The sequence below is a fragment of the Tenrec ecaudatus genome, chromosome 13 (genome assembly GCF_050624435.1).
Source record: "Tenrec ecaudatus isolate mTenEca1 chromosome 13, mTenEca1.hap1, whole genome shotgun sequence".
NCBI classification, from domain to species: Eukaryota; Metazoa; Chordata; class Mammalia; order Afrosoricida; family Tenrecidae; genus Tenrec; species Tenrec ecaudatus.
The window spans coordinates 69,652,552-69,680,415 of NC_134542.1; the positions used below are offsets into that span (position 1 = coordinate 69,652,552).

Here is a 27,864-nt window from a genome sequence, read left to right on the forward strand (position 1 = left end):
CAGGTGTGGGGAGGAAGCAAGGAGCCTTCACGGATGTCCCTTTGTTACTGGTGTCATCTTCTTCCTAGAAATTTGACACCCTTGTTGGAGAAGGCGGAGGCCAGATGAGTGGTGGGCAGAAACAGAGGGTAGCCATTGCGCGAGCCCTTGTGCGCAACCCCAGGATCCTGCTTCTGGACATGGCCACATCGGCGCTGGACAACGAGAGCGAGGCCACGGTGCAGAGAGCCCTGAGTAAGGTTTGTGGAGAGTCTGAGTTCTCGTCCTGGGGTTCAAACCCCGGGGAACCGGAGCGCTGCTCACCAAGGAACACACAGGCCAGCCACTTGTCTTTAGATTCCATATTTAGGAATTCAATTACTTTCCAGAAGTTATCTGTGTCCCCAGATTAATCCTTGTGGCACTTGCCCTATCATTCACAGAGATTCAGAGGGGTGAGCAATCGGCGTTGCTTGGAGGACACGTTCCCAGTGGAATTCAAACAAGCCAACGCCTGAACTTTAAGCACCTTTTTGTTTGTTTGTTTGTCGTCTACTTAGTGATGTTCCCCTTTCCCTGTTTTGTCAAGTGTAGTAGTGAAGTGTTGTCTAGTGTTCCTAAACACAAGGGGTTGCGATGGGCCTTACGCAGAAAATATGTGTGTTGGCTAACCTTTGTTCAGGCACGAGTGGTGTGGTTGCCTGTAAGTTCATCAATCAGCCCTGCATGCCACACGAGGGAGCCCTGCGTGTACAACTGGTTCCAAAGGGGGCTGTCACCCACAGACTCAGCCCGTGGCCACCAGCGGCTGGCTCTGTGGGAGAAAGAGGGGACTTTCTACTCCTATGGAGCTGTGCAGCCTTGGAGACTCACCAGGGCAGTTCTCCTCTGCCCTATATGTCGTTAAGGGTCTGAATCCATTCGATGGCAGTGCGTTTTTGAGTTTTTGGTAAGACGCTCCCTTTACAGAAGAAAAAAACATCCACATAAAACAAGGATAGGTATTGATGAGTTGATAGAATGTGGTGACCAGAGGTTGCAGGAGTGCAAGATTACATTCCCACCAGAATGAGGATTCAGAATTCGGAGTCCAGAGTTCATGGAGACTCTCGTAGAAACATTACCCCAGGTAATGAGAATCAACGTAGTTGAACGCTACAGGAATCGATGCCTTCAGAGGAGCTGCTTAGAAAACACGGATAGATTATAATTCATCCTCTGTCTCATCGAAAGACAATTACCAAGTACTTCCAGAAACTGCACGTGAAAATGCAAAAATGTTGTTCAGTATGTCTCAAACTGTGTGGTTAAAATTACTTTGAGCTGCCAACCGTGCCTGACATCTGATAGCCTATTAAGGATTTCCCCTGGCATATTTGGGTCTGAGATGACCCAAAGGAGAGCAGGCCTTCCAGTCTCGTCTAATGGCTCCTCGTGCATTTGGCAGATCCAGCATGAGCACACCATCATCTCCGTCGCCCATCGCCTGTCTACGGTCAGAGCTGCAGACGTCATCATTGGGTTTGAGCACGGCCTCGCTGTGGAAAGAGGCACCCACGAAGAACTGTTGGAAAGAAAAGGAGTTTACTTCACTCTGGTGACTTTGCAAAGTCAAGGAGATGAAGCCCTGAAGGAAAAGGAAGTTCAGGGCAAGTGTCTTTCCCTTTTGTGCACTTGTGCATTAAAAAGAGCAAATGCAGAGTTTGCTTTGTGGCTTCGTATGCATTTTAATATATATTGTCTCTTCGTTCTCAAAGAGCCATGGCAGGTGTTATGATTTCCCCCTATTTATAGATGAAACAGGAAAGAACTGAGACAGGGGAGATCATGTTACTTGATCAAGTCATAGAGCTAGAAACCAGTTCATTTTTATTATACAACTGCCTTTTCTTAATACTTTGCAAATAGGGTGGCTTCTTAGAGAGTCCTGCCTGCAGTGTGGTTGGCTGAGTGAATTCATAAATGACAAAGTACTGGTTCATTTTAATTAATGTAGATACTCTAGGCCCTATTGTACCTTCTCTTCTTCAAACTGAATTCTCAGACTTGATGGTTAAAAACCAAACCGCCGACACCACAATAGGTATCATAGCAATAAACTATAGCTATCAAGTCCGTTTCCACCCACGGCGACCCCACATGTTTCAGAGCAGACCTGCATGCTACAGGGGGTTCTCACTCCAAAGGGTTGCTCCCAGGCCTTTAAAAACTCATTTGATTGGGGGCACTCTCACCACTGGTCCTGAAGGGATCATCCGTCCTGGATTCCCTGTGTTTCCAATTCCTATCTGTACCAGTGTACATCTCTGGTCTAGCTGGATTTGTACAGTAGAATTGGGATCATGATAGTGGAGTGGGTGAGGGTGGAGGCATTAAAGAACTAGAGGAGAGTTGTATGTTTCATCATTGCTATACTGCACACTGACTGGCTCATCTCCTCCCTGAGACCCTTCTGTAAGGGGATGTCCAGTTGCCTACAGATGGCATTTGGGTCTCCACTCTGCACTGCCCCTCATTCACAATGATATGATATTTTGTTCTTTGATTCCTGCTACCTGATCCCATTGACACCTCATGATCACACAGGCTATGTGCTTCTTCCATGTGGGCTTTGTTGTGTCTCAGCTAGATGGCCTCTTATTTACCTTCAAGCCTTTAAGACCCCAGATGCTATATCTTTTGATAGCCAAACACCATCAGCTTTCTTCACATTTACTTATGTACCCGTTTGCCTTCAATGATCATATCAGGAAGGTGGGCATCATGGAATGCCAGTTTAATAGAACAAAGTGTTCTTGCATTGAGGGAGTACTTGAGTGGAGGCCCAATGTCCATCTGCTACCTTAATGCTAAACCTATAAATACATGCACATAGATCTATTTCCCCATCATCATATATAAATATATTTACATATATACATGCCAGTATTTAGACCTCTATAAATGCCCTTTGCCTCCTAGTTCTTTCCTTTATTTCCTTTTACTTTCCTCTTGTCCCACTATCATGCTCAGCCTTCATTTGGGTTTCAGTAATTCCTCTCGGTTACATTGCCCTTGATCAAGCCCTACCAGGCCTCTTACACCCTCCTCTCCACCGATTTTGGATCCCTTGTTGTTCCCTTGTCCCTGGATTTGTTAATACCACTCCCTTTCCCCCACCTCTCCCTCTCCCATGTCCCACAAGTACTATTGGTCCCATTGTTTTCTCCTCCAGATTGTTTATCCCACCTATCTTATTTAAATACACCTGCAGAGATAATAATATGCACAAAAACAAAACAAAGCAACAAAAGAAAACAAAACAGCAACAACAAACCAGTGACAAAAAAGAGAAAAGCCTGTAAATAATTCAAGGTCTGTTTGTTGACCTTTAGGAGGCCTGGCCCCAAAGTCGATTTTTGGTAGTCCCTCAGGACTTACTTGGTCTGCTCCCCTTGCTGTTCTGTTGCACGCCCTTAGAGTTTTGCCTCAGTGTGGTGGGGTCAGATGGGATGCAGTTCCCATACTGTGTCTCCAGTGTTGTCCCCGGTAGGGTTATGAGTCAGTAAGGGATGTCATGTCTTGTAGTGGGGCCAGCCATATGGTCCTCTCTGTGCATTAGCTGCTCTGAGCAGGGATATCATCCTCAAGGCTTGTTGGGCACCAGGACTCTTTTATGGTAGTAGATTACTAGGCCTTTCTTTCATGGTGCCGTAGATGGATTTGAACCTCCCATCTTTCAGTCAGTAGCCAAGAGCAAATTATGTGTGCAAACCAGCTACCACACTCAGTGCTTACCACACCTAAATGAATCAACCACTCCACACTTTGTTTACCATTTCACTATAACTAAGGGGTACCCAATAAACACCGGAAATTTTTTTCAAAGGTATATATTTAATTTTTTTAAAACAAAACAATTTTATCACCTTCAAAGTACTCTCCATTACACTTAATACTTTTGTCAAATCTGCCATTCCATTCTTGGAAACATTTTTCAAACTCATCTGTTTGGATGGCTGACAGCACCTCCCTTGTTTTTTTCTTCACCTCTTCTATGGCGGCAAATGGCTCTCTTTTCATGTCCCTCTTCATTCAAGGAAACAAAGTAAAGTCACACGGAGTGAGGACAGGTGAGTAATGTGTAAGGAACAAGAGAGGCATGCTGTGTTTTCCAAAACCTGGTGCACTGAGATGGCTGCGTGAGCAGGTGTATCATCATGGTGGCAAACCAGTCCCCCATCTGCCACAAATCAGGTGTTTTATTTTGTTGCACACTGTTACACAATCTTTTCAGAACTTCTAAATGGAAAGCTCTAAATGATTAACACTCTGACCTGGTGGAACCAACTCCAAATGTACTGAGTTGACATTTTCATCTGTTCAGGAAGTTGATGGATGTTCAGAATGAGCTTTGTCATCAATCACCATTTTACCTTTTTTGAAAAGAGAAAAAAACACTCATATGCTTGAGTTTTTCCCATAGCGCTGCCCTTGTAAGCTGTGTTCAACATCACAACAGTTTCTGTCACATTTTCCCAAGCAGGAAACAAAATTTCACAGCTGCACACTGTTTTCTTAAATCAGCCGTCACAAAGAAATGAGGTTTGAGCAAAACTGTTTTTAATGAAGAAATTCACTGACCAGAGAGAACCTTCCCAGGTGACGCCACTGGGTGCACTCACTCAGAGCGAGCTCCTTGACATGCTCACTTAGTGGGAAAAATGTGTATGATGAAACGTGTTCTCTGCACAGTGCAATTCTGGTTTTTATTGGGTACCCCTTTGTATATTTAACTCTGGTTCTGCACAGACTTAAAGCAGGTGGTGTGTGTGTGTGTGTGTGTGTGTGTGTGTGTGACTTTCTGCCACATCTGATGGGCTTCCATTACATTTTTCTTCTTTCATGATTCATGGTCCAAATTCTCACTGCCCGTGAGTCGACTACGACTCATAGTGACTGTCTAGTGCAGACTAGAAATCTCAGATCTCCCATGCAGGTACTGGTGGACCTGAACTTCAGATCTTGTGGTGAGCAGCCCAGTACTCCATCAGGAAGTAACACAGGCGGTCAGATGGTTCAAATGACTCACTCTCAGTAGCTTGAAATTCTTTGTTAGAATGGGCTGGGTGATTGCAATCTTCTTTATCACAATCTATTTAGTAAAAGTTTCAGTGCCAGGCAGGGTAATTATGTCTAGACAAACATAGTTATTAATTCTATTTATGAATAGTATGTTTGTTCTATGCCCTGAATAATCACTCACATTGTATTGACTAGAAAAAGATGCAAAGGAAGAGGCTTCACTTGAGCGAAATGAACCCTTTAGCGGAGGAAGTTACCGTGCTAGCTTAAGGTAAGTTCAAGCCATGGGGCAGAGTTATGGAATTTCTAAAATTCTTCACTTCTCCTTCCCACTGGGATCCTTGGGCAATATCTCAATATGCAGTAAGGGAGTCTTAAACAGAGTCCCATGTTTTGTGTAATATGAAGATGCAAATGAAGTCGATTGTTGACCTGTCGGATGCTACTTCATGGTGTTGTTTGACATTGGCTTCTCGTCTTTTGGGGTCTATTGGGTCATGATTGAAAGAGTCTATAAAGAGTTAAAATGCTTGTTATTGACATGAGAAAAGAGATGGTGCACAATAAAATCTGTCTAGTGTCTTCTTACAAAAGGCATGGAGGTCAGACTCATTCCTTTAGCTCCACTCTCGAACATACTGACTTGCCATCCAATTTCAAACCCTTCTGTCCCAGAGTAATCCATCTGAAGGGATGCAATGAAACAGCAACAAGCAAACGTGTCTCATACCTTCTAAAAGGGATTTCCCTAAACACAAAATCTTTATTTTCCTGTGGATCAATATAAGGGCATTTACTTTCAAAATGCCCTTTTTTGGAGTATGTTTTTGTTCAAAAATGTACAATTTTTAGTCTTAGATGTTGGTTTAGAAGTTTCAATACAATAGTTTCTTTAATACAAAAAGTCTGTGTATTAAGAATTCCACCCAGGAGCATTGGTTTAGGTTCATGAGATTTTTTCCCCGAGATTCTATGTCTCACATTGGGTGGCTACTGGTAGACACTGACTTCTTATCTCTCTGTGACCGCTTCTCTGCCAAGTGCCCTTGCGTGGCTTCCAATTCACAGTGACCCCACAGGACAGAGTAGAGCTGCTCTCTCGGGTTTCCGAGGCTGATAAGATTTATGGGAGCATACAGTCTTATCTTTCTCCTGCAGAGCAGCTGTGTGTTTGAACCACAGATCTTGGAGGTAGCAGACCAAGGCTTAACCTACTGGGCCACCAGGGCACCTTTACCTTTTCCAAGACATTTAATTCAAGACTGTGCTTTGGGAAAAGGTGTGACTATATGAACTTCTTGTTCAAGAAGAACAATTACTTACTGAAAATAACTGTTTAAAAAATCATGCAACAACTCCCAATCATTCAAACAGGATTTAAATATATATGTATTTTCAAAATAGTTCACTGAGTTCATGCTTCGGGTTCCTGTTTTACATCCTGAGAACAAGTTTATTCGGAGAAATGTGAAGGAAATGCTAGTTTTATTTTATCTGGAAAATATTCACACAGCAGTTTTATGTTTCTTTAGTACAGAGATGGGGGAGTCAATTCTGTCCCTCACACAATTTAAAAGTTATTTAAGAGCCACACATAGATTTTTACAAACAAATACAATCACCACTATCTGAATGATATCTGTTAACATATTGCAGTGTTACTTCGGAGCCACATGTCCGTACTGCAGTTTGTCCACCCTACTCCCAAAAGTGAGAGCTTAAAGACAAAATGCACCACACTCTTGGGCAACTTTTGCACGTACCTGGCATTACATTGAATTATGCGTTTCTATATGGAATTTAAAAAATCGAAATTATGAGGGTCATAAGAGTAGTAACTTAAAGATCCAACTAACTTCTTAAGCACAGAGAATCGGGAGGACTCTCTACTGAGATTTTCAATAGGAAGCTCAAGTAGAAGGGTCAGCTTGTAGGCATGTCGGCAAGAAGTCAATGGTTTCTTAACTGTTCAGATGAACAAAGTCCTACCTGTTTAAGGTCATTGGCTGACAGTTTACTAGTAGAACCAGAAAATCATTTTACTATAAATATTTTCCATTTGGCTGTAAGAATCGACAAACCCTGCATTTTGGTTACTCGGCGGAGAGATCCAGAAATGTAACACCCACACAGAACTGGCTCTGTGAGCCTCCACCAGAGCACGCTTTCTAAGTTGGAGCAAGAAGAAGCGCTGTTAAAAATATCCCCTTGTGTATGTTGACAGATTTTTGTGCCAAAAGATGACTACATGAAAGGTTAATTTTATCTTATTGTTTGGGCTTTCAATCTTTCTGATGGCAAAGTCCCTCCTTTGTATATTTTAAGTCCAAGAACAATTTAATGAGCAATGGCAACCAATTTCCCAAATAATAATGTTAAGAGAAAGAGCACAGTGAGCCCTCATATGAGTTGTCTTTATTTGCCTCTGAACAGGGGAGTGGCAGAAAAGGGGTGTGGTGCTGTTTTCCCGCTGATATGCTTGGCGGACTAGAAGGGAAATCAGGAATCCCTTCTTTGTGAAACCAGTTAAACATCAAAGCTACTAATGCGTTCAAACCCATCCAGAGATGTCTTAGAAAAAAGGCCCAGCCACCTAATTTTGAAAGGTCACCGCCCTGAAAACCCTCCGGAGTGCAGGTCTGTTCTGCACACCTGGGGTCAGCGTGAGTCAGAACTGGCTCCCCAGGGAGTGGCCACCTTCTCAGAAGGGAACTGCTGTCACAGGGAGCAGCCACCCAGCTGCTTACTGCTATGGGCCAGTGGTGATAGCCGATGGGCAGAATGGCTTTGAGAATAAGGAAGAAAGCTTTCAGACATACAAGATTAAAGTAGTAAAATTAAGGGAGCCAAGCATATATATCTTCCCATGCTCAAAACTGAGAATTCCACTATGTCTTGACACCTCCTGCTTTACCACACACCCCTCCCGTGGTTTCCAGTGTCTTGGGTTTGCTTTCTAGGCCTGTCTACCTCTTGCTTTAAGTATCAGCTCTACCGCCTACCCTACTTCCCCAGATGGTGATATCCCCATCTCCACAAATTCTGGAAAAGATATCTTGACTTTCATTACCTAAGCAGAAGAAACGAGTCTATGGTTGGGGAGTTTCAGGACAGGTGGGTTGGGGAGTGAGGGTGAGCAGTATTCAACGCTGGTCATATGTGAGACCTGACATGGGCTGAAATCTACGAGAGCAAGGGAGATGAAAGATTTGAGGTCAATGCGTGGGCCACTAGAGTCAGTTTCAAAACGTGTGGTGTGTGGGTTCTTATGAACAAGACTAAGAATGTTGGTCTTGTGTCCTCCCTTAGAAGTTTCGATAAAATAGTTTCTTTCATGCTGAAATTCTGTATATTAAGAATTCTTCCAAAAAGAGAGAATTATTCCTGGGAGCATGAAAATTCTTTCCAAAAGCATCCCCCCTCCCCCCGCTCAGGTTAGGAGGGAGACTCTTAGTCATGATAGTGTATTTCTCTACTATTGCTTTTACTCTTGTAGACCCTCTGATTCAAAGTTGTGCTTTGAGTCAAGATTTCACGATATGAATTGCTTAGTCAAAAGGGTTGTTTACTGAAAGTTGGTTAAAGAGGCTCAAAAGAAAATATTCACGTTATTTCCTGGATTTGGAATGTTGAGCCAGGGTGGCTAAGGGTGGCAGTGCCATCGGCAGAAGACAGGAACAAGTTAGAGTAGGCAAGTTGGCATGCCTGACTTCTCAAGAAGGTTTGATGAGTATGTGATAGGCAAGTTCCTCTCTGATATTCAGGTTAGTCTGCTTTCTCCTGGACACAAATGAGACACACACACATGGCCCGGTCTAGGTTGCACTCAGTGACATCTCTAACACATCATATTGTCCTCGAAGGAGCCTTGGGAGCACAGCGGGTTATGGGTTGGGTGGCTAACCACAGGGTTAGCAGTTTGAAGCCACCAGCTCCCTGAGGGTGAGAGAGGAGGTTTTCTACTCCTATAAAGAGTTACAGACTCAGAGACCCACAGGGGCATTTCTACCCTGTCCTAGAGGGTGGATATGAATTAGAGATGACACAGTGGCAACGTGTGAGTTTGAGAACCCAGATGAAGTTTTCTAAAGCACAATTTGGATCGTGTCATTCCCTTCGCCGTGGATTCTCTCATTAAAGACTCTAAGCAAGTGACTCTAAGTCAAACCTGGTTTGACCCTTAAGGGAAAGAAGGAGGTCATAGAAAGAAATGGTCCAAGGAGGCTTTGAGTAAAGATAAAGTGGGGACCCCAGTGATGTGTCCAAGACAGATGCCATTTCTTTTCTTTCCTCAGCTCTGCTTTTGCAGGGTTGGCTCCATATATCAGGAGTCATCTTCCTTTGCTGTCTCAACATCATAGCCAGCAGCTCCTATAGGACAATGGGAGGTTCCATGCTAGAAATCTCCAGTCAAGAACCAAGCCCCCAAACAGAACCAGTCATTTCTTATACTTGTCATGTGCTTACCTGCTCTTTCCTGTCTCCATACTGCTGCGCACACTGGCTTCATTCAGAAATAAACAGGCCTCCTGGTCTACAAAGGCGGCAATCCGACCTTGTGACTTAGTCCACGAAGCCTTTCATGACAACACCCCATACATTTCCTTCTCCTTCAAATCCCCATGGTATTTATTCAAATCGACCCTACAGGATAGATGAGAGATCCTTGGTTGCACAGTGGGCTGTGAACTGAACTGCTAATCATAGGGCCGGCCGTTCGAAACCAACAGCCACTCTGTGGGAGAAAGATGAGATTGCCTGTTCCTGTAAAGATTTAAAGTCTTGGAAGCCCCAAAGGGCAGTCCTTCTCTGCCCTGGGGTCACTCTGCAGAGGAAGGAACTCAAAGGCAGTGGATCTGGTTTGGGGTTAAGGAAAGATCAGAAGCAGGCCTGGTGCCGCAGTGGCTAAAGTGCTCAGCTGCTGACCAGAGGTCTTTCAGTTCAACGCCCCCTAGCCCATCTGCAGAAGAAAGATGTGGCAGTCTGCTTCCATGAAGATTAAAGTCCTGGAAACCCTCTAGGTAGGGCAAGCTCGACTCTGCCCACAGGGCCACGATGGGCTGTAATCAGAGCAGCATGTGTGGTGTTGGGGTTTTAAGGATAGTGAGGTCACACTCGACGAGGAAACTCCCTGACTTTTTTGCTACTTGACCGTCCACACGTTTCTGTTTATTGGACACACCTGATTTAATTTTGGAAGCCATCTAAGTTCTGTTCCAACCTGCCTACAACCTGTAGACTCATCTTTCTGTTTATTTGCAGAGCTTCCATCCGGCAGCGCTCCAAATCTCAGCTTTCTTACCTGGGACATGAAACTCCGTTAGCTGTTGTAGATCCCAAGACTACTTATGAAGAAGACGGAAAGGTCAGGTACCAACCACTCATGGGAGCACAGGAGAAGTCTGTGCAGGGGACCACTGCATGCCCTTTCAACAGGAAAGTGTGCTTTATTGACACACATCGAGTCTAGTTCCACCAAGCTAAACTAAATGGGAAAACCTGTTTGGACTTGATGAAATCTCTACATTTAAGAAAATGTCTTAAAAGAAAGAAAGATGAGCTGATTGTTGGTTTTAAAAATGTATAGTCACAGAATCTAGGAACAGCCATACCAGGAGGGTAGGGGAAGGTGGGGAGAGGAGGTGAGGAAGTGGAAACCATGCTCAATGATCCACACATAACCAGCTCCCCACCACCTTCCCCTCAGGGGGATGAACAACAGAAATCATGGGGGAAGAGAGACAGAGGTTGGTGAAAATAATAGTAAATGATACTTTATCAAGAAATCACAAGGAGCTGAGACTAAGAGCTCAATAAAAAGTAAATGTTTAGAAAATCATTGTGGCAATGTGCACAAATATGCTTGATACGATTGATGCATAAATTACTGCTATAAGAACTGTAAGAGCCCCAATAAAATGATCTATTAATAAAAAGTATCGTAGCTATAATTATAAAAGAATATCATAGATAAATTAATAATTCTTAAAGGAATCATTGTAATAAACACTAAAATCTTTTGTACTTAAGCAGATTATATACTAAGCAAGGGGCTTCAAAGAGTTCCTGGGGAAATGCCATTCTCTTTTAATCCAACTTTTCAGTGAACTTACTGGAGGCCTCCGATATGTAGATATTTTTAGGAATATCTGAAAACACTATTTCCTAATATTTTAAAATCTTAAGTTACAATAACCTTAGTAAATGTGTTTGTTTAAGAAAAAGTAATTTGGAGGTTTAGCACTTGTACAAGTTACCATATTTAAATAAAACAGTTTTATTGACACACAGTTCACAAATCAAGCAATTCAATACTTATAGCAAGAATAATCATTAGCGCAATCAATTTCAGAACATTTTCTTCTTTTTTTGTACTCTTTGTACAAATGAGATCAAATGAGAAGGTGTTAAAGTTTAACCTAACTGGACCTGCGATAATCCACTTGCCAGTACACTCTGCATGATAGTCAGGCGATGCACATCCCTGGTCTCTGTTTGGGCTACCTAACTTCAAAAGAATTCGAATAGGATGCACTTTAACCCAACAGTGCTAATTTCATATAGTTCAAGTTTTTAAAGGATTAAAGAGATAGCAGAGGAACGAGCATACATTACAGTGTCAAGTTTCCTTCCTAAGGCAGGGCATCTCCAAAGCTTTCCCAAGTACTCCCTTTCCCACGAGCTGAGCATCTTTCCTCCCGGAAGACTCCCTTCCCCATGCTGGATTCCAGTGCACAGCCCTGTGCGCTCATTGCAATTCTCCACCCGCTTGCACTGAGATGTCCTCGTAGTAGCTTTCTTACTGAGTCTTATTCGATTATTTCCTATGTGGATATTTGTCTCATCCCCCCAATGAGCGATCAGCTTCCCAAAACTGGTTGCTTGCTCTATCTGGGATTGTATCAAGCGTGACACCCAGCCTCGTGCCTCGTGCCAGCAGGCACATGAAGGGTTGAAGAACTGGGATCAAACTTTATATTTCTACAATCTAATAAACCCAAACTGCAAGATTTATCCCTGCAAATAAAGAAGAGAATGACTTCATTACAGGCTCACCTTGTGCATGATGTCATTTGAAATCATCTTCAATAAAATGCCAGCATGAGGTTCCGTTTCGGAAGCCGTTGCAAACGTTGGTCCACAATGGGGAAATGTAGAATGGAATTTGGGAACACGTCTGAACTTATGGCATGACAGAGGATTATAAAGGGTCTATTTGTGTGTTAACATGTTAAAACTGAATAGTGGTCTCAATATCCAATCGTGTTGGTTTATAAAGGAAACAGAACTTTTTCCCCCAGGAGAGCAGTGGCTGAATCACAGTGAGAGGAAGCATATTTAGCAGGTGTAGTTTACTTATACTGCCTGCCTTTAAGGTCTCGATTCCCTTCTAGAAGTAGATGTTTCATTTATAACAATGGCCCTGCCAGTCACAACGACACGGTGTATTTTAGAGGAGAAAGCTCTGCCTTAAAATTGCAAGCCCAACAATGATTGATTATATTCAATTTCTGCATTTCTTCAGTTTCTGGGTGAGTATTTGATAATAAAAGGAAGGAAGGAAGGAGGGGAAGAAGGGAGGGAGGGAGAAGATGAAGAAGGAAAGGACAGACAGGGTCTTTATGTGGTTGCTGAAGCTGGTAGACGGCCCAGCAGAGCCTCAGAGGACAATCCGCTTCCCTGGAGATGTGGCATGGGCACCTAGTTCGTATGCTGCCTGGAACGTCTCATAAAGGAGCCATTGTTTTTTTTTCTTTTTCTCATACAACTCTTATCACAATCCATACATATACATACATCAATTGTATAAAGCACATCCATACATTCCCTGCCCCAATCATTCTCAAAGCATTTGCTCTCCACTTAAGCCCTTTGCATCAGGTCCTCTTTTTTTTCCCCGTCCCTCCCCGCTGCCCCCTCCCTCATGTGCCCTTGGTAATTTATACATCGTTATTTTGTCATATCTTGCCCTATCCGGAGTCTCCCTTCCCCCCCTTCTCTGCCGTCCCTCTCCCAGGGAGGAGGTCACATGTGGATCCTTGTAATCAGTTCCCCCTTTCCAACCCACTCACCCTACACTCTCCCAGCATCGCCCCTCACAACCTTGGTCCTGAAGGTATCATCCACCCTGGATTCCCTGTACCTCCAGCCCTCATATGCACCAGTGTACAACCTCTGCCCTATCCAGCCCTGCAAGGTAGAATTCAGATCATGGTAGTTGTGGGGAGGAAGCATCCAGGATCTGGGGGAAAGCTGTGTTCTTCATCGGTACTACCTCGCACCCTGACTGACCCATCTCCTCTCCTATACCCCTCTATGAGGGGATCTCCAGTGGCCGACACTTGGGCCTTGGGTCTCCACTCTGCACTTCCCCCTTCATTCAATATGGTATATATATATATATACACACATATATTCTTTTTTTTTTTGCATGATGCCTTATACCTGGTCCCTTCCTTGGGCACCTCGTGATCACACTGGCTGGTGTGCTTCTTCCATGTGGGCTTTGTTGCTTCTGAGCTAGATGGCTGCTTGTTCACCTTCAAGCCTTTAGGACCCCAGACACTATCTCTTTTGATAGCCGGGCACCATCCGCTTTCTTCGCCACATTTGCTTATGCAGGGAGCCATTGTTTTAAAAAGGAAACCCAAGTGGTTGGTAAGAACTCGTTTTAGAGAATATTGCACATGGTATCCTATTCATCAGTATTAGAAATTGAAATGGGAACAATTAGACTCAATTACATGTAAAGGACTGTAATTTTCCAACACTGACACTTTATTTTCACTTGAGTTAAGGAGCTAATGCTCCAGGAGGTGCAGATCTTATGCATAGCCTCCTTGTCCTCATATTTACAGTAATTAGACTATCATCCTCTGGATGTAAGTAATTACTTTTGAAAAAGGGAACGAGTGAATCATGGTCAATACAATTCGGCTTTTGGAATTTGTAATTCAAAATAACATTGCGTGGGTAAATGGTGCCCACTTTGGTGTTTTATTTTAATATTTCATAACTAAATCCTGCAAACCAAACATCTGCAAAGCCTTTCTTTGTCTTAGCCTTGAGAGAGAATCCCTAACCTTACCTTCTGCAAATTAGAGTGTTGTGCTTATGTTGCAATGCTGCACAAAAAGGTGCACTTGCGCAAAGGAGGTATCTCCACCTTGTGGTCTGTTAATAGCATTGATTCTGAGTTGCATAGGAATCTCGTGCTTGTAAACTCTGAGCATGGCGACTCACCCAAGGTCTCATAGTTATCTGTGACTACAGTCCGTTTCTCCCTTCTCTCTAAACCAGGTGCTTGGTTCCCATAAGCAGGGTTAGAATTAATACTGATATAATCCCATAAATGGGGTCAAAGTTAATACTGATGCAATTAAACTCCGGATTAGGGAAAGCCTGGAAGCTAGAGGCTCTCCCAGGATTAGGGAAACTCAGGATTAGGGAAAGCCTGTAGGCTAGAAGCTCTGAAATCCAAGCATCTCTTCCATTGAAATTAGAAAAATTATCAAGTCAGGTTCAGCTATTAGAACTCTGTAACTTCGTCACAGTCAGTTTACCCTCGCGGGCTTGGCCACTGGCCAAGAGAGAGGCAGAGACAGGACTCGGGAAAGTGACTCCGAGCCTTTGCTTGACTGGAGACTCTGCTCCTTTGTCACATTTACTATTCTGTTCAAGAAATCTTCAAAGTCATTCTCAAGGCAGGAGACCCCTGAGGTTTAGCGTACAGAAACCAGTGTAACACACTATAGAAAGTATAGTGCTTTGAAGTTCAGCCAGGTCATGTGTCTTCTCGAGAGGCTGGTGCAAGGGGCTGCCTGGTCTGGACCTGGCCCAAACAGGTTACTCAGGCTGAGATCTGCAAAGTCAGCCATTTGAAACCATCAGTCCACCACTTTGAAACCACCTGGGAGTAAGATGGGGTGTCTTAAACAGGTACAGTCCGGAAACCTACAAGGGCAGTTCTACCGTGTCTGATAGGGTCACTATGATGGCTGTGACTCGATAGCAGTGAGTTATCTATTTTGCTATTAATTTATTCATCTTCCATTTACATTCAGCTTTGCAAAAAGAGAGAGAAATGTAAGTTTTCATTGCAGAATACATTTAGTTATATTTTTGTATCACTGTCCTTTATCCCTCTGGTTCTTCCACCTGACATCAAATCATTCATGCCCCAGTTATCGAAGGCCAACCCCTCGTCATTGCATCTTTCAGGCTTGATTGTTGAGTATTTGGCATGCAGGTTAGAGATGATTTTCCTTTGTACTCAAACTTCTTAAGTGTAGAACAAAAGAAAAGTATTTAGATTACCTTGGACAAGAACTACTGGGAAAAAAATTTTTCATATTGCATTCAAGTGGCTGAGATGTTATGGCTAGGGTTAGGTTTACCTTCGGGTCAGAATCATAAGGGGGTTCTCATCATGGCTAACTGTGGGGCAGTGTTTCCAGTAGATGTGGAAGTTTAATCTTCTTAGGGAGTCCCTGCACATTTTTACTCTGACACACAGAGTATCTTTGTCCAGGTGTGCTGCTGCCATAAGAGACACGGCTCTCGTGGGTGCTGTAACAGACACTCATGCATTTCCTCAAAGTTCCAGAGGCTGCAAGTCTGCATTCAAGGCAACAGCTCTCAAGGAAGGCATTCTCTTTCTGCAGTAGGGGAAGGGCCTGGTCTCTCCAGGTTCGGTTTCTTTGTTCCTTGGAGAAGCCCCTGTGGTTTAGCATCTACCTTTCTTCATCTCGGCTCCGCCTCGCTCTGCTCCAGTGTGTTCTCCTGTGCAATGCCATCGAGTCAATGCTGACTCAGATCCACCCTCTCTGGCTTTCTGAGACTGTCACTGTAGGAGCAAAGAGCCTAGTCTTTCTCCCTCTCAGCTGCTGGTCATTTTGAAATGAAAAATATGATTTCATTTATGTCTCAAAGGAGATTGACTCAGGATACAACCTACCCAGGCCCTGCCTCGTTAACATAACAAAGATCCTAAATGGGATTACAACGGGTAGGTTGGGATTTAAAACACCTTTTGCAAGGGGCTACAATTCCACCCAGAACACCGAGGTTCCTGAGTTGGAAGAGACACATCAGTAGCTGGTGCTAGTGCTAATGCATGTTTATGCGTTTCTCAGGGCACCTCCAGATGATACCGCACAGCGTGGCACTTCTCAGGCTTTGAATTCTAGACCTCTAGAAATTTAGCATTGGAAAGCATCTCAGGTAGGATCTCAAGGTCTCAGAAACTGGACTTTATTTGGCAATATTTATTTCAAACTTCAGACACGTACCCATTAAATCATGATTTCTGGTGATTGGAGCCCAGAATTTGTATTTTTTAATCATCTCTCCCTGTGAATCTGGCGAACAGTCTGGTCCGGAATGTGTAGCAGTGTGAAAGGTCTGAAATGTTGCTCTGCTGGCAAGCTAACAAGTTGGCCGGTCAAAACGCTATGGGTACTGACAGAATACGTTCGATCCCTGGGTCAGAGACAAAGGACTTCATGACTCATCATAAAAGAGGCCACAGTTTGGCTTCCCTAACTCAACTCCATATTCCCACAGGGCGATGCAAAGAGACATAGCTGCTATCAGCCGATGAAGTGGGGTGTGGTACAGGAAGGGAATCCTGAGGTTGAGGAACCCGAGTCTTCTGCACCATGCAGCACATGCATCTGCCCTTCTTTGTGGGGGAAGGCGTGTTGTTTTCCAAGACTGTTTCCTACACAAACTCCCTGGAGGGGAAATAAAATAGAACAAAGGCAGTCAAAGCTTCCGCTCACAAGACATGCAGAAATGTGGGAACCCTACAGAGAAATGTCTCCCCAGAGCAACCTAGTCCAATTACCCCCAATTTGAAGATGATGCAAACAAGCCAGAAGCTCGTTTGTTCTGCTTTTGTGTCAACTGTGCCTTCCTAGGCATCTTCTCTAGCCTTGATTTCTTAGAGTGAATAAGTTGATGGGGATGAAATAATTGACCAGACAGACTGGCTACATCAATGAGCAGTAATGACAAAGTACAAACGAGGAGGGCAGGCCAAGAGAACACTTCAAATGGAGGCAACAACAAATCCATCACCAGCCTGAGCAGCCTGCCTTCATCCTGCTTGGCTTGCAACTGTGATGAACCTGCTGTACCATATGGCTTTTCCCTAAATGGAATTGATAATGTGGCCTCTGACTTTGTCATCAGAGAGAAAGGATTTGAAGTTCATTGCTATTGCCTCTATCTGATATTCAGCTATCTTAAGGGCAAATTATGAGAGTGTGAATAGTTTTGTAGCTAATTTATTATAGATATCTTTTTAGTATATTTTAATCGAAGAGGAAAAAGAAAGAAAGAAACCTTAAATACCAATCTAAGTGAGTCACCTAAAATCCTTTCTCAAACAAAATGGGTAATAAATTTAACAAAGTACTGAGTAAAGGCATCTGAAGACCAAGCACCAGTTTATTAAGACCGACAGGTAACGATGATGGGGTTCATTACATAACATTTGCCTTTGAGAGAATAAAAATGTGTAGCTGCTGCCATGTTAATGACAATTAAAGAACCCACATTAGAAATAAATTCACCTCTTGTTAAGAAAATGTGAAAGCAGACATTCATGTAGATTGTCACTTCTAGCCAGGGATTACTGACAGTAAGGACAATGTGTGAACGGTAACTGTTGACACCACATTATACAATTTTAAGGGATTTCGTTCTGTTTCAGATATACTAGCCAGCCTTAGATCTTTACTCAGTTACCAGATTGTAGATCCCTGATATTTATGAATGGCACATCTGACAAGTACTCACAAGTGTGCATCATCCTATGGCACAGTCGGTTATTTTTAATCGAGGGTTATTTTCCTCCAAAGAGCTGTCATGGTGACTTCTCTGAAAGATGCTAGATGTGCGATGGTGAACTAGAACCACACACGCTCGTGGTGTCATTAGCAGTCCTCTGGGCTCAGTCCACGTCCAATTCAAAACCAATCTTTGCAAAACAAGAAGCCATTACATCGCATGGATCTTTGAGGTTACTCATTACCAATCAAATCATGGCTCTTAAGTCTGTGAAGGCCCAAGGGTCGCTGTCTAGTAAAATTGTGCCCATATGAAGTGATTACTGAAGACATGGGTGATATAGCCACGTGTGGTGAAGAAATCAGATGGTGGCTGGCTAACAGAAAGAATAATGCCTAGCGTCTTAAAGGCTCATCTTAAAATGAGCAACGATCTAGAGAAACAACATCAGCTAAGTCCACACTGGAGAAGCACACCAACCTGTGTGGTTCAAGGTCTGTACATAATACAATCTGAGGCTCGAAGAGACTTTAAGATTTATTGGATCTTAAACTCTGAGCACCATGGTTGCAGGAGCTATGGATGACAGTGAACGCCCCCAATCCATTTGCAGAGCCCCCGAATGGATTCAGACTCTGGTGTATCTCCTCTGGCCCTTGACCAGGGGACGAATACCCTTGGTATCAGAGTGCATTGGAAAGTAGACTAATGCAGATGGGCTTAGGTAAAAAGGCAACACCTTATTTTTTGTTTTCCATTTTGACCCATTTTAAATTTGTTCGTTTTCTTACTTTCTTCTTTTTTTCAGTAGCAAGAGCTTTTAATTTACACACATACACACATGCTTGTGCATACACCTCATGATGTCATGTACAACAGAATGTACCACTGCCTGGCCCTCCCCCATCTTCATGCTCGTTCTTGTGCTTGAGGTCCTGGTTGCAGCCACTGTGTCCATCCACTTGTCAAAGTCTCTCCTCTCTTCTCTTCCTCCGCTTCACCAAGCATGATGGCCTCTTTCCGGGGACTGGTCTCTCTTAGTAAGATGTCTGAAATAAGACTAAACAGAATCATGCTGAGCTCACTTCTAAGGAGCATTCTGGGTGTATTTCTTCCAAGACAGACTTGCTTGTCTATTATAGTAGTTCATAATTCAGTAGTTCAGTTTCAATACTCTTTGCCAAGTCATATTTTAAATGCATCATTTTTTCTTCTGTCTTCCCTATTCAATGTCCAATTTGTATATGCATAAGAGACTATTCAAAATACATTGAGTAAGTCAGGAACACCCTAAAAGTGACATTCTTGATCTTTATTTCTTGTCTGCTGGATCCAGGTAAGATGTGGTCTATGACAACCTGTCTTTTCTCCAATTATCGCGGGGTTCTCTCTTGGTCCAGTTGGGACTACTTTTGTTTGCTTCACATAGAGTTTCATCCATATTAAAGGCAGGGAGCCTTTGGGAACAGGCCCGGTCATCTACTTCCCTAAAGGCTGCCAGTTCCACTCCATTACAGGTAGCGTCACCGTGAGTAAGTGTGTGGACTGGACAGCAACTCTCCCGTGGCGACTGGAACCAGAATGAGGCCTTTTATTACTTTCTGTTTGCTTTTAGATGGAGGGTGTTCTGGGTTTGTTGTTATTTTGTATGATTTTCTTTATATAAAATCCGGGATAGGTCAATATAGACCTATAAAGACAGTAAGTAGATTAATAGTTCCTTAGGATTTTGGCAGGGTCGGTTAGGGGGAAATGAGGAGGTAAAATTAATGGGTACAGAAATGAAAACCATGTTCTAAAATTGATTGTGATGATGATTACCCAACTCTTTAATATATTTAACCCACTGAATTGTATAGTACGTGAATTTTATGTTGATAAAACGGTTTTTAAAGAGTAGGTGTGAAATGACTGGGTGGAGAGTTAGGTGATCCATATAACCCCGTTCTCCTCCAGGCCGTGGATGTTTCTGTGGAAGAGGACGTGAGACCTGCACCAATCAGGAGGATCCTGAAGTTCAATGCTGCCGAGTGGCCGTACATGCTGGTGGGGTCTGTGGGTGCGGCTGTCAACGGGGCCGTCACGCCCCTCTATGCCTTCTTATTCAGTGAGATTCTTGGGGTGAGCGAGCAGCTGGGCTAGCTTTATTCGTATTCCCCTTGGGTCTCGGCCGGTGGTTGTAACATTTGTGATAGGAGGGCTTGTTTTGTTCTGTTTTCATGTTAGCACTTTTTTTTTTTTTTTGGCAACTCTGTTTTTCTCATTTCCAAAGGAATAGAAATCATTTGTGCCTCTGATCAGAAGGTTAGGAAGGAAGGGGGAGCACACTCATGTGGGCTGGACAGGGGGTCACAGAGTCCTCCTGCCCGTCAGAAAATGAGGCCGCGGCTGCGCACTTTGTACTAGAAGGGCCGATTGACCTCCCTGTGGGCCAAATCAGCATGCAAGGCCGCTGTGTTTAATAAAACAAAAAGACTTCAGGGCCATTTCTGATCTTGCTGAGGAGCCAACGTACAAAGTTTGCCCGAGAGAAGCAGGCATCGCGTGCAGTGTATAATTCTTCCCTCTCCTACTGATTGCACCATTAAAATGGGGAGGTGGTGAGGGAGAGGGGGAAGGAAGAGAGGAGTGAGGCATGGACAAAGAACAAGCGTTTGTCAGTTTTTCACTTCTTGCAAGTTCTGAGAGGAACCCGAGTGAAGCACTTGGCTGCGACCGGAAGTGGTGGCAGTTTGAACCCACTCTGGGGCACTGCAGGAAATACACTGGCCACCTCTCCCTGGCAAGAGTGCGGCCTAGAAACCCGTTCAGCCATTTCTATTCGGTCACGTGGGGGAAAAGGAGAAAATTGACACATGGGCCCCTAACAAGAATAGAAGTGGGTCAAGCATTGGACTACGAACAGCAGAGTCGGTGGTTCAAACACCAGCTGCTCCACAGGAGAGAGCCGGGCTGTCTGCTCTTGTGAAGGCCTACTGTCGCAGGGACCAGGGGTAGAGTCATCACGAGTCCGACTTGACTTGTGGCCATGGATTTGTTTCGGTTTTATCTGATTTCATTGCAATATAATGATAACCACAAACATTTATTAAACACTATCCTGGCCTTAAGAACGTCTGGTGGCACCATGGGTCAAGTCCTCGGCTGAAAGGTTGGCGGTTCAAACCCACCAGCAGCTCTGAAGGAGACAAAAAAAAGGCCATTTGCTCCTGTAAAGACTGAGGCCCTCTGGCCTGTTGGAAGCTGCTGTGGAACAAGCCCCGGATTCTCTGTTGGGCGATCCCTTCTCTATGTGCCTTGGGGTCAAGTCACACACTCCTCTGGGCCTCAGTCTGCCCACTTTAAAATGACTGGCAAAGACGCTCTCTAACCTTGCCGTCCTAGAGGTCAATGACATTGTGAAATCAGAGAAGTTGCAGAGACGATGGGCCGATTCATCCTGTAACCCTCTAAAGCATCCGCTTGGCTAATGGTAGTTAGCGAGAGCAGTCCTTGCAGTTGTGATCGCCACTAGAAGTCCTGGGACGAACGCGGGCGAAGCGATGGGAGAGCCGCCGCACCAGGATAGCAGAGCCGATCACTCACAGCCCTTGAGTCGGCCCGACTCAGAGACCCCGTAGGACAGAGTAGACTGCCCCTGTGGGGTTCTAAGATTGTGAATCTTTACGGGAGTAGAGAGCTGAATTTTTCTCCTGAAGAACAGCTGGTGTTTTTGAACTGGTGACCTTGTGGTTAGTTGCCCAAGTGTAACCCATTCCGCATCAGGGCTCCTTAACACTGAACTAGTTAGTGAAATTCAGTTTGCTCATTATCAAAATTCCCACAGAGCTGTATTTGCAAAGTGGACGAGGCTAAAAAAAACTTTATTATTTTGCCTCTTTGATAAAGAAGATTGTTTTTCTCCCTCTTAGCATAGTCATCGCATATTCATCAGTAGATTCACAATGTTTTCCACTGCTAGGGCATAATTATCATTCAGAGAATAGCCTGTTTTTAATTGCACGATCTTCATTCCGACAGACCTAACGGGCACAACATTCACATTGGGTTTATTGCGACCACAGTGCGGAACGTGGGCGCAATAAGTGATGGGTCACCTTCGGGATCCTGGATGCGAATGTAGCTAAGTCTCCTTATACACAGGAGAGGCATCTTACCCGACTTACTCTCCCCTGTCTGTTTGACTTGGAATCTGTCAAATCTTCCAAACACAACAACTGGGGTGTAGCATGCTGAGAAAAGCCTGGGGTGAAAAGTCCAGCCGTGGATTGGAAGAAGGTTCCTTCCCTCCTAGCTATATGTATTTGGGCAGGCAATTTAAGCAGCTACAGTTTCCTACGTATTGTAGACTCAAACATCCACTCACAGTTTCTGTAGATCGAGGGGGAAATCTTTCAGCTTCTGACAACTTAGAGCCAACAATCTCTGTCTCAGATGGACGGTGACTGTGTTCTGTCCTGAACAAATTCATCTCAATACTTTGACAGCTAATTACTTTTGTCATGGGATATTTGTAATATATGAGACCTGTGAAACAGGTAAGGTACCCGAGTGGAGAAATCATCTCTATTATTTGAGAACCACACAGGCCATGACAATACCTGGAATGTTTCCTCTATTTACATGAACAGATTGACAAATCACTTTCTTCTTCTCTCCCTCCCTTCCTTTCTTCCTACTCTCCTTCCTTCCTTCCTTCCTTCCTTCCTTCCTTCCTTCCTTCCTTCCTTCCTTCCTTCCTTCCTTCCTTCCTTCTCTGACTCACTGGATAGAGAACTTAAGGAATTTCACCACCTTGTTCATCTGGACAACAAAGAAAAGGCGACACCATTGCCTAAGTCAGGCAAAGACAAAGTTCTGGAAATTGTCCCCAGGGGTTTCAGTTTGTCCAGCTATGGGGCTCTCAGAGGCCAACTGGATCCTACTCATCATCATCACGTTGTTCATAGCCAGCGTAGGATTAATAACGAAGCTATCCAAAGTGAAACTATTTTTAATTGTGAATTCGGTGAAGATGTCTAGAGCAGATCAGTTTTCCATTGAATAGTTCATTCTTTATCATCGTTGATTGTAAAGGCCACCATGTAATACCATCTATCCTACTTCCTCCAGTTTCCATTTAAAGGGAAACTATTTTCAACCTGGCTGTGTATGAGAAACTTATTTTCAGCATATTTGAGTTTTTTTTTATCTTGCTACTGTTTACAACAATAATTTCTCTCCCTTCCTTGTTGTCCCCCAAAGACGTTTTCAATTCCTGATAAGGAGGAGCAACGGTCTCAACTCCATGGTGTGTGCCTGCTCTTTGTAGCGATGGGCATTGTATCCCTTTTCACCCAATTCCTGCAGGTAAAAGAACTTTCATTTTGAAGCAGTTAATTTAACAACTGACCCCATTTCATGTTCAATCGTAACCCAAGACACCTGCTTTATGTTTTAGGGGTATACATTTGCAAAATCTGGGGAGCTCCTCACAAAAAGACTACGGAAATTTGGCTTCAGGGCAATATTAGGCCAAAACATAGGCTGGTTTGATGACCTCAGAAACAGCCCTGGAGCCCTGACAACAAGACTTGCTACTGATGCTTCCCAAGTTCAAGGGGTAAGTTACGGAGGAGCAGTGGCTGGCGGTAAGGGGCTGTGGTGTATTAACTGGAGTAGAATTTCTTTCCTTTGCATTTTCTGTCTGCTTCCCGTAAGCCTTCTGACCCTTGTAAAGATTTAGAATCTCAGAAACCCACCGGGCAGTTCTACTCAGCCCTATAGGGTCACTGTGAGTTAGAGTCAACTTGATGGCATTGTGTTTGTTGGTGGTGGCATGTTTTCTACCTTTTCCACTGCTGACAAACAGCAGCTAAATCCCAGTGTCTCTTAGGAAGTCCCTCAAATCAGTGCCATGACATACTTCAAACTCCGTCAGGGTTTTGGATTTTGCATGAGTCTAGCAACTGGGAAGACCTTTCTGGACGAGGAGCACTGGTAGCCCCGTGGGTTAGGTGCTGGGCTGCTAACTGCAACGTAACTGGTTCAAACAGCAGCTGCTGCGTGGGAGAAAGATGAGGCTGTCTCCTCCCATCAAGAACGGGGGTCTTGGAAACCCTGCACAGGGTCACCATGAGTCGGAATTTATTCTCTAGCAGTGATTTAGACACAGGCTCAGATCAAGAAGACCCAAAAGTTACCCGCTTTGGAAGGAAGCCATTTTCATGCATGACTGTCCCAAGATGGTTAGAAAGAACACAAATTAATTGCCAAGTCGATGCCAACTCATAGCAACCTCCTGTGGGGTCCTGAGGGGATAACTGCTTCTGAGAGTAGAAAGTCCCGTCTTTCTCCCACAGAGTAGCTGGTGGTTTTGCACAGTGGTTTTGAACTGCCAACCACACAGCTTGAAGCCCAACATGTTAACCACTCTGCCAGAGATAGTCCCCCATCAGGGTAGTTCTTCTAAGGAAAAAGAGGAGCCTGTTCTGAGCAGCCTCTGTTACGAGCAAGGAAACTGAAGCTTCGAAATCCCCGGTGGCTTTTAAGAACCTCGAAGCCTTTCCAAAACGGTCTTTCCAACGAGAGCGACACAGCTGTGATTTCTCAGCTTGGGGTCTGCAGCATTACAGATGTGCATACAATGAAGCTATACTCTTGCTTAAGCCTGATGTTTGCACTTCACAGACAAAGTCAAATGTGAACCCCTGCGCCTCCCCCCCAATACCTCTAGGCTCGTGTCTTCCTTTCCTGCGCTGCTGTCACAAAAGGCACTCGCCATGGGCCTTTAAACAACACCCGTGCAGCGTCTCGGAATTTTGGAGACACAAAGTGCAAATCAGAGCATCGGTTCCAAGACCGTCTATCTTGCTGCAGGCCCCAAGTGCTCCCTGATGTTCTGTGGCCTGTAGGCAGCCCTCACATGGTCCTGCTTCTTGAGTATCCATTATTCCTCATTCTCATAACCACAGGAGGCTTTTGTTCACATTCACTTTTGTTGAGCTGAGTAGAAACTGGTATCTCCTTCTGGGTTGTGTTTTCTTATTGTTGAGGGTGATATTTGGAAAGGAATGCTATCCCAAGGAAACATGACATAGCTGCTTTTCAAGCATCCTCTAGGAGCGCTTGTGGAGTAGTGGTTACATGTTGGGCTGCTACCTGAAGGTACACAGTTCGAAACCGTCAGCTGCTCCTCAGCAGAAAGACGTGCATTTCTACTCCCACAAGAAGGTTCCCATCTCAGAAACCCACAGGGTCCTTAGTTCTACCCTGTCCTACAGGGTCGCTATGAGTCGTTGTCATGAGCTCGATGGCAATGAGCTCTAATGTCCAAGAGGCCTTGACGCCCAGAAATTCTCAAGTCAGCCCTTTGCTTCTGTCTCCAAAGGCATTGGTGCCAACCCATGGGGTCTTTGTAGATCATAGTTCATATTCCATCTGAATAACACTGTTACCCAATACCTAATGGCTTACATTTCTATTCATTTAAATGAGCATAGCTACAACACCTTTGTGCCTCACAAACTTTTTTTGTGGTTTTACCGTATTCATTTCAAGTAATCTGAAGTCTCTACGAGTTTTGACCAAAAGTCACGTCGCTGTATTCACCCGAGTATTATTTACATAGGTTCCGCCAATCATGGGTCATATTGACAACTTGGAAACCACTGCCTACTTTTGTCTAGTTTAGACAATAATTACCATAGTGCTCTGATTTCCACCTATATTATGAATTCATTTCATCTCGCTATATTCACTAAAGGTTCCCCTAAAACAAAAACCGTTGCCGTCAAGATGAATCCTGACTCATAATGGCACTATGTTGACTAAATAAACAATTATACATCAAGTCAGTATGTGTCTTTGTTCCATGAAGATAAATATAATAGTACTTTGTAACAGTCTTAAATAGATTTCAACATGTATAATTACAGACCAAGCATTACTCTCCACCTAATAATAAGTAATATCTCTAACCCCAAGGCCTAGTCATTTTTCCGAGTAGTCAGATGCATAGGCATTTGGCATACAGCCATGCCATGACTAAATCAAGCACACACAGCTTTTGTCTAGTTTATTCTGGTTTATGGCAACCCCATGCATTTCAGAGTAGAACCGTGCACTGCAGTTTTTTTCAGTGGCTGTGATCTTTTGGAAATAGGTCACCAGGCTTTTCTTCTGATACACCTTCAGGTGGATTTGACCCACCTACCTTTGGGTTAGTAGCCAAGTGCTTCCCTGCCTGTACCACCCAGAACCACCTAGCCCACACTTCAAACCAACCCAAACTCAGTGCCACTGAGTCGATTCTGATTCATAGCAACCCTATAGAACAGGGCAGAACTGCCCCGTGAGTTTCTGAGACTGTAATCATTTACAGGAGTAGAAAGCCCCGTCTTTCTCCCTCAGAGCGGCTGATGGTTTTGAATGGCTGACTTTCCGGATTGCAGCACAATGCTTAGAGTTGTATTAATCTCCTATGGGCTAGTCTAGCTCAGACAGTCATTAAATGAAAACAGTTCATAGATGAGCTCCTGAAAGTTGGGAGTTAAATTGACTCTTAGTAATCCACATTACATTTAAAAAATCAATCCAGTTTAGGAGAATTTATCATTTCGAAGAAGCCATCTTTTTTGGTATAAACAAGACTTTTTGCATAATGGTACTCAAGAATTTAGGCATCCTTGAAAAGGCACATCTCATTGGTGAAAGAGTCTGGGTGTGTGAGCTTACTCAACTGCTTTTGGTTTGCAGGCTGCTGGCTCTCAAATTGGCATGATCGTCAGTTCCTTCAGCAACATTGCTGTGGCCATGACCATTGCCTTCTTATTCAGCTGGAAGCTGAGCTTGGTCATTTTGTGCTTCTTCCCCTTCTTGGCTCTGTCCGGAGTCATACAGACCAAAATGTTGACAGGATTCGCCTCTCAAGACAAGCAAGCTCTAGAGTCGGCAGGACAGGTAATCTTACAGACCGAATTTCCAGACTCCTCCAGGCAGAGTGGCTTTCTGACAGACTCTGTGATGTTTGCTTACAAATGTTAGGTTGCATGGTTAGAAACCTCCTGCTCACCCTTCTCCTGGGTACCAAAGCCAAAGGCTCTAAGAGTCCAGCTCTGGTGCTGGGGTTGGGGTAAATGCAGAGGGTCAGATGTTCATTTTGGTTTTGTCTTCTTCTTAAACTGTTTTTTGGTGTCCCCAAACCTTCTGCTGTCCATCATTTGCAAGAAAAGACAACTCAGTTCTGTTTGCAGTCTGTTAGGCTTCTTCTCGGTTTCACATTTTAGCGGACTCATGCTGCCCACCCTGGTCAACTACAGAGAGTAGTTATTCACTTTGTAGTGACCCCACCTTTAACCCTCACACAGTAGTGTCTTCTCTGCTGTGGCAAATGTCTTTCCTGAATAGATTCAGGGGGCAAAGTTCCTTGCAATGACTGGTTTCAACTATAGGCTCTGAAAATGTGCTCTAACTAAAATCTGGTCATCAGGGTCAAATTCAGGGTGGGGACATAGACACCTTTCATATTTCAGGATCATGGTTGCACACACATATACGTGGACTCTGTCCTTCAACAATTTTACTATAGCCCAGGTTTTGTTCCTTTCAACTGTGGGAATGGAAACATTATCGCTGTCTAAGTAGGCAGGAGCATTGAGCTGCAACCGTGAAGGATTTGATGGACAAAGTACTGCAAGACGCAGGAAGCATCAAAAGAATATGGAAGAACAAGCAAAATCGTTGTCCCCAAATGACTTGATTAACTTTCAATCATGCCAGGAAATAGCACTTGATGAAGAAATTATGCTACTGAAGGAAGAAGCTAACCTGAAGGGAATAACAGTGTTCTGGGAATTGATGAAATACAAATGGAAACGTTTCAACAAACAGATGCAGGGAGGGTGGCACTCACTCATCTCCAGAAGACAGCTACCTGGCCAACCAGCTGGAAGAGTTCTAGATTTGTGCCCTTTCCAAAAAAAGGCAATCCAACAGAATGCGGAAATGACTGAATAATATCATTACTATCACCCCAGGTAAAATTTT

The 27,864-nt window shown here is 44.0% G+C and overlaps 1 protein-coding gene across 3 annotated transcripts in view; it reads left to right on the forward strand.

Annotated features, from left to right (window-relative positions):
* Positions 1-27,864, forward strand: part of ABCB11 (ATP binding cassette subfamily B member 11) — a 98,869-nt gene that overhangs the window by 55,397 nt on the left and 15,608 nt on the right. The window contains exons 15-22 of one of the 3 annotated variants that reach the window (XM_075529512.1): positions 69-239; positions 1,427-1,634; positions 5,245-5,314; positions 10,306-10,408; positions 19,795-19,959; positions 23,083-23,187; positions 23,279-23,440; positions 26,575-26,778. In XM_075529512.1, coding sequence (XP_075385627.1) covers positions 69-239; positions 1,427-1,634; positions 5,245-5,314; positions 10,306-10,408; positions 19,795-19,959; positions 23,083-23,187; positions 23,279-23,440; positions 26,575-26,778 — 1,188 coding nt within the window. Of the gene's footprint in view, positions 1-68; positions 240-1,426; positions 1,635-5,238; positions 5,315-10,305; positions 10,409-19,794; positions 19,960-23,082; positions 23,188-23,278; positions 23,441-26,574; positions 26,779-27,864 lie in introns of all 3 variants that reach the window. The other 2 variants (XM_075529513.1, XM_075529514.1) reach the window with 2 other exon arrangements.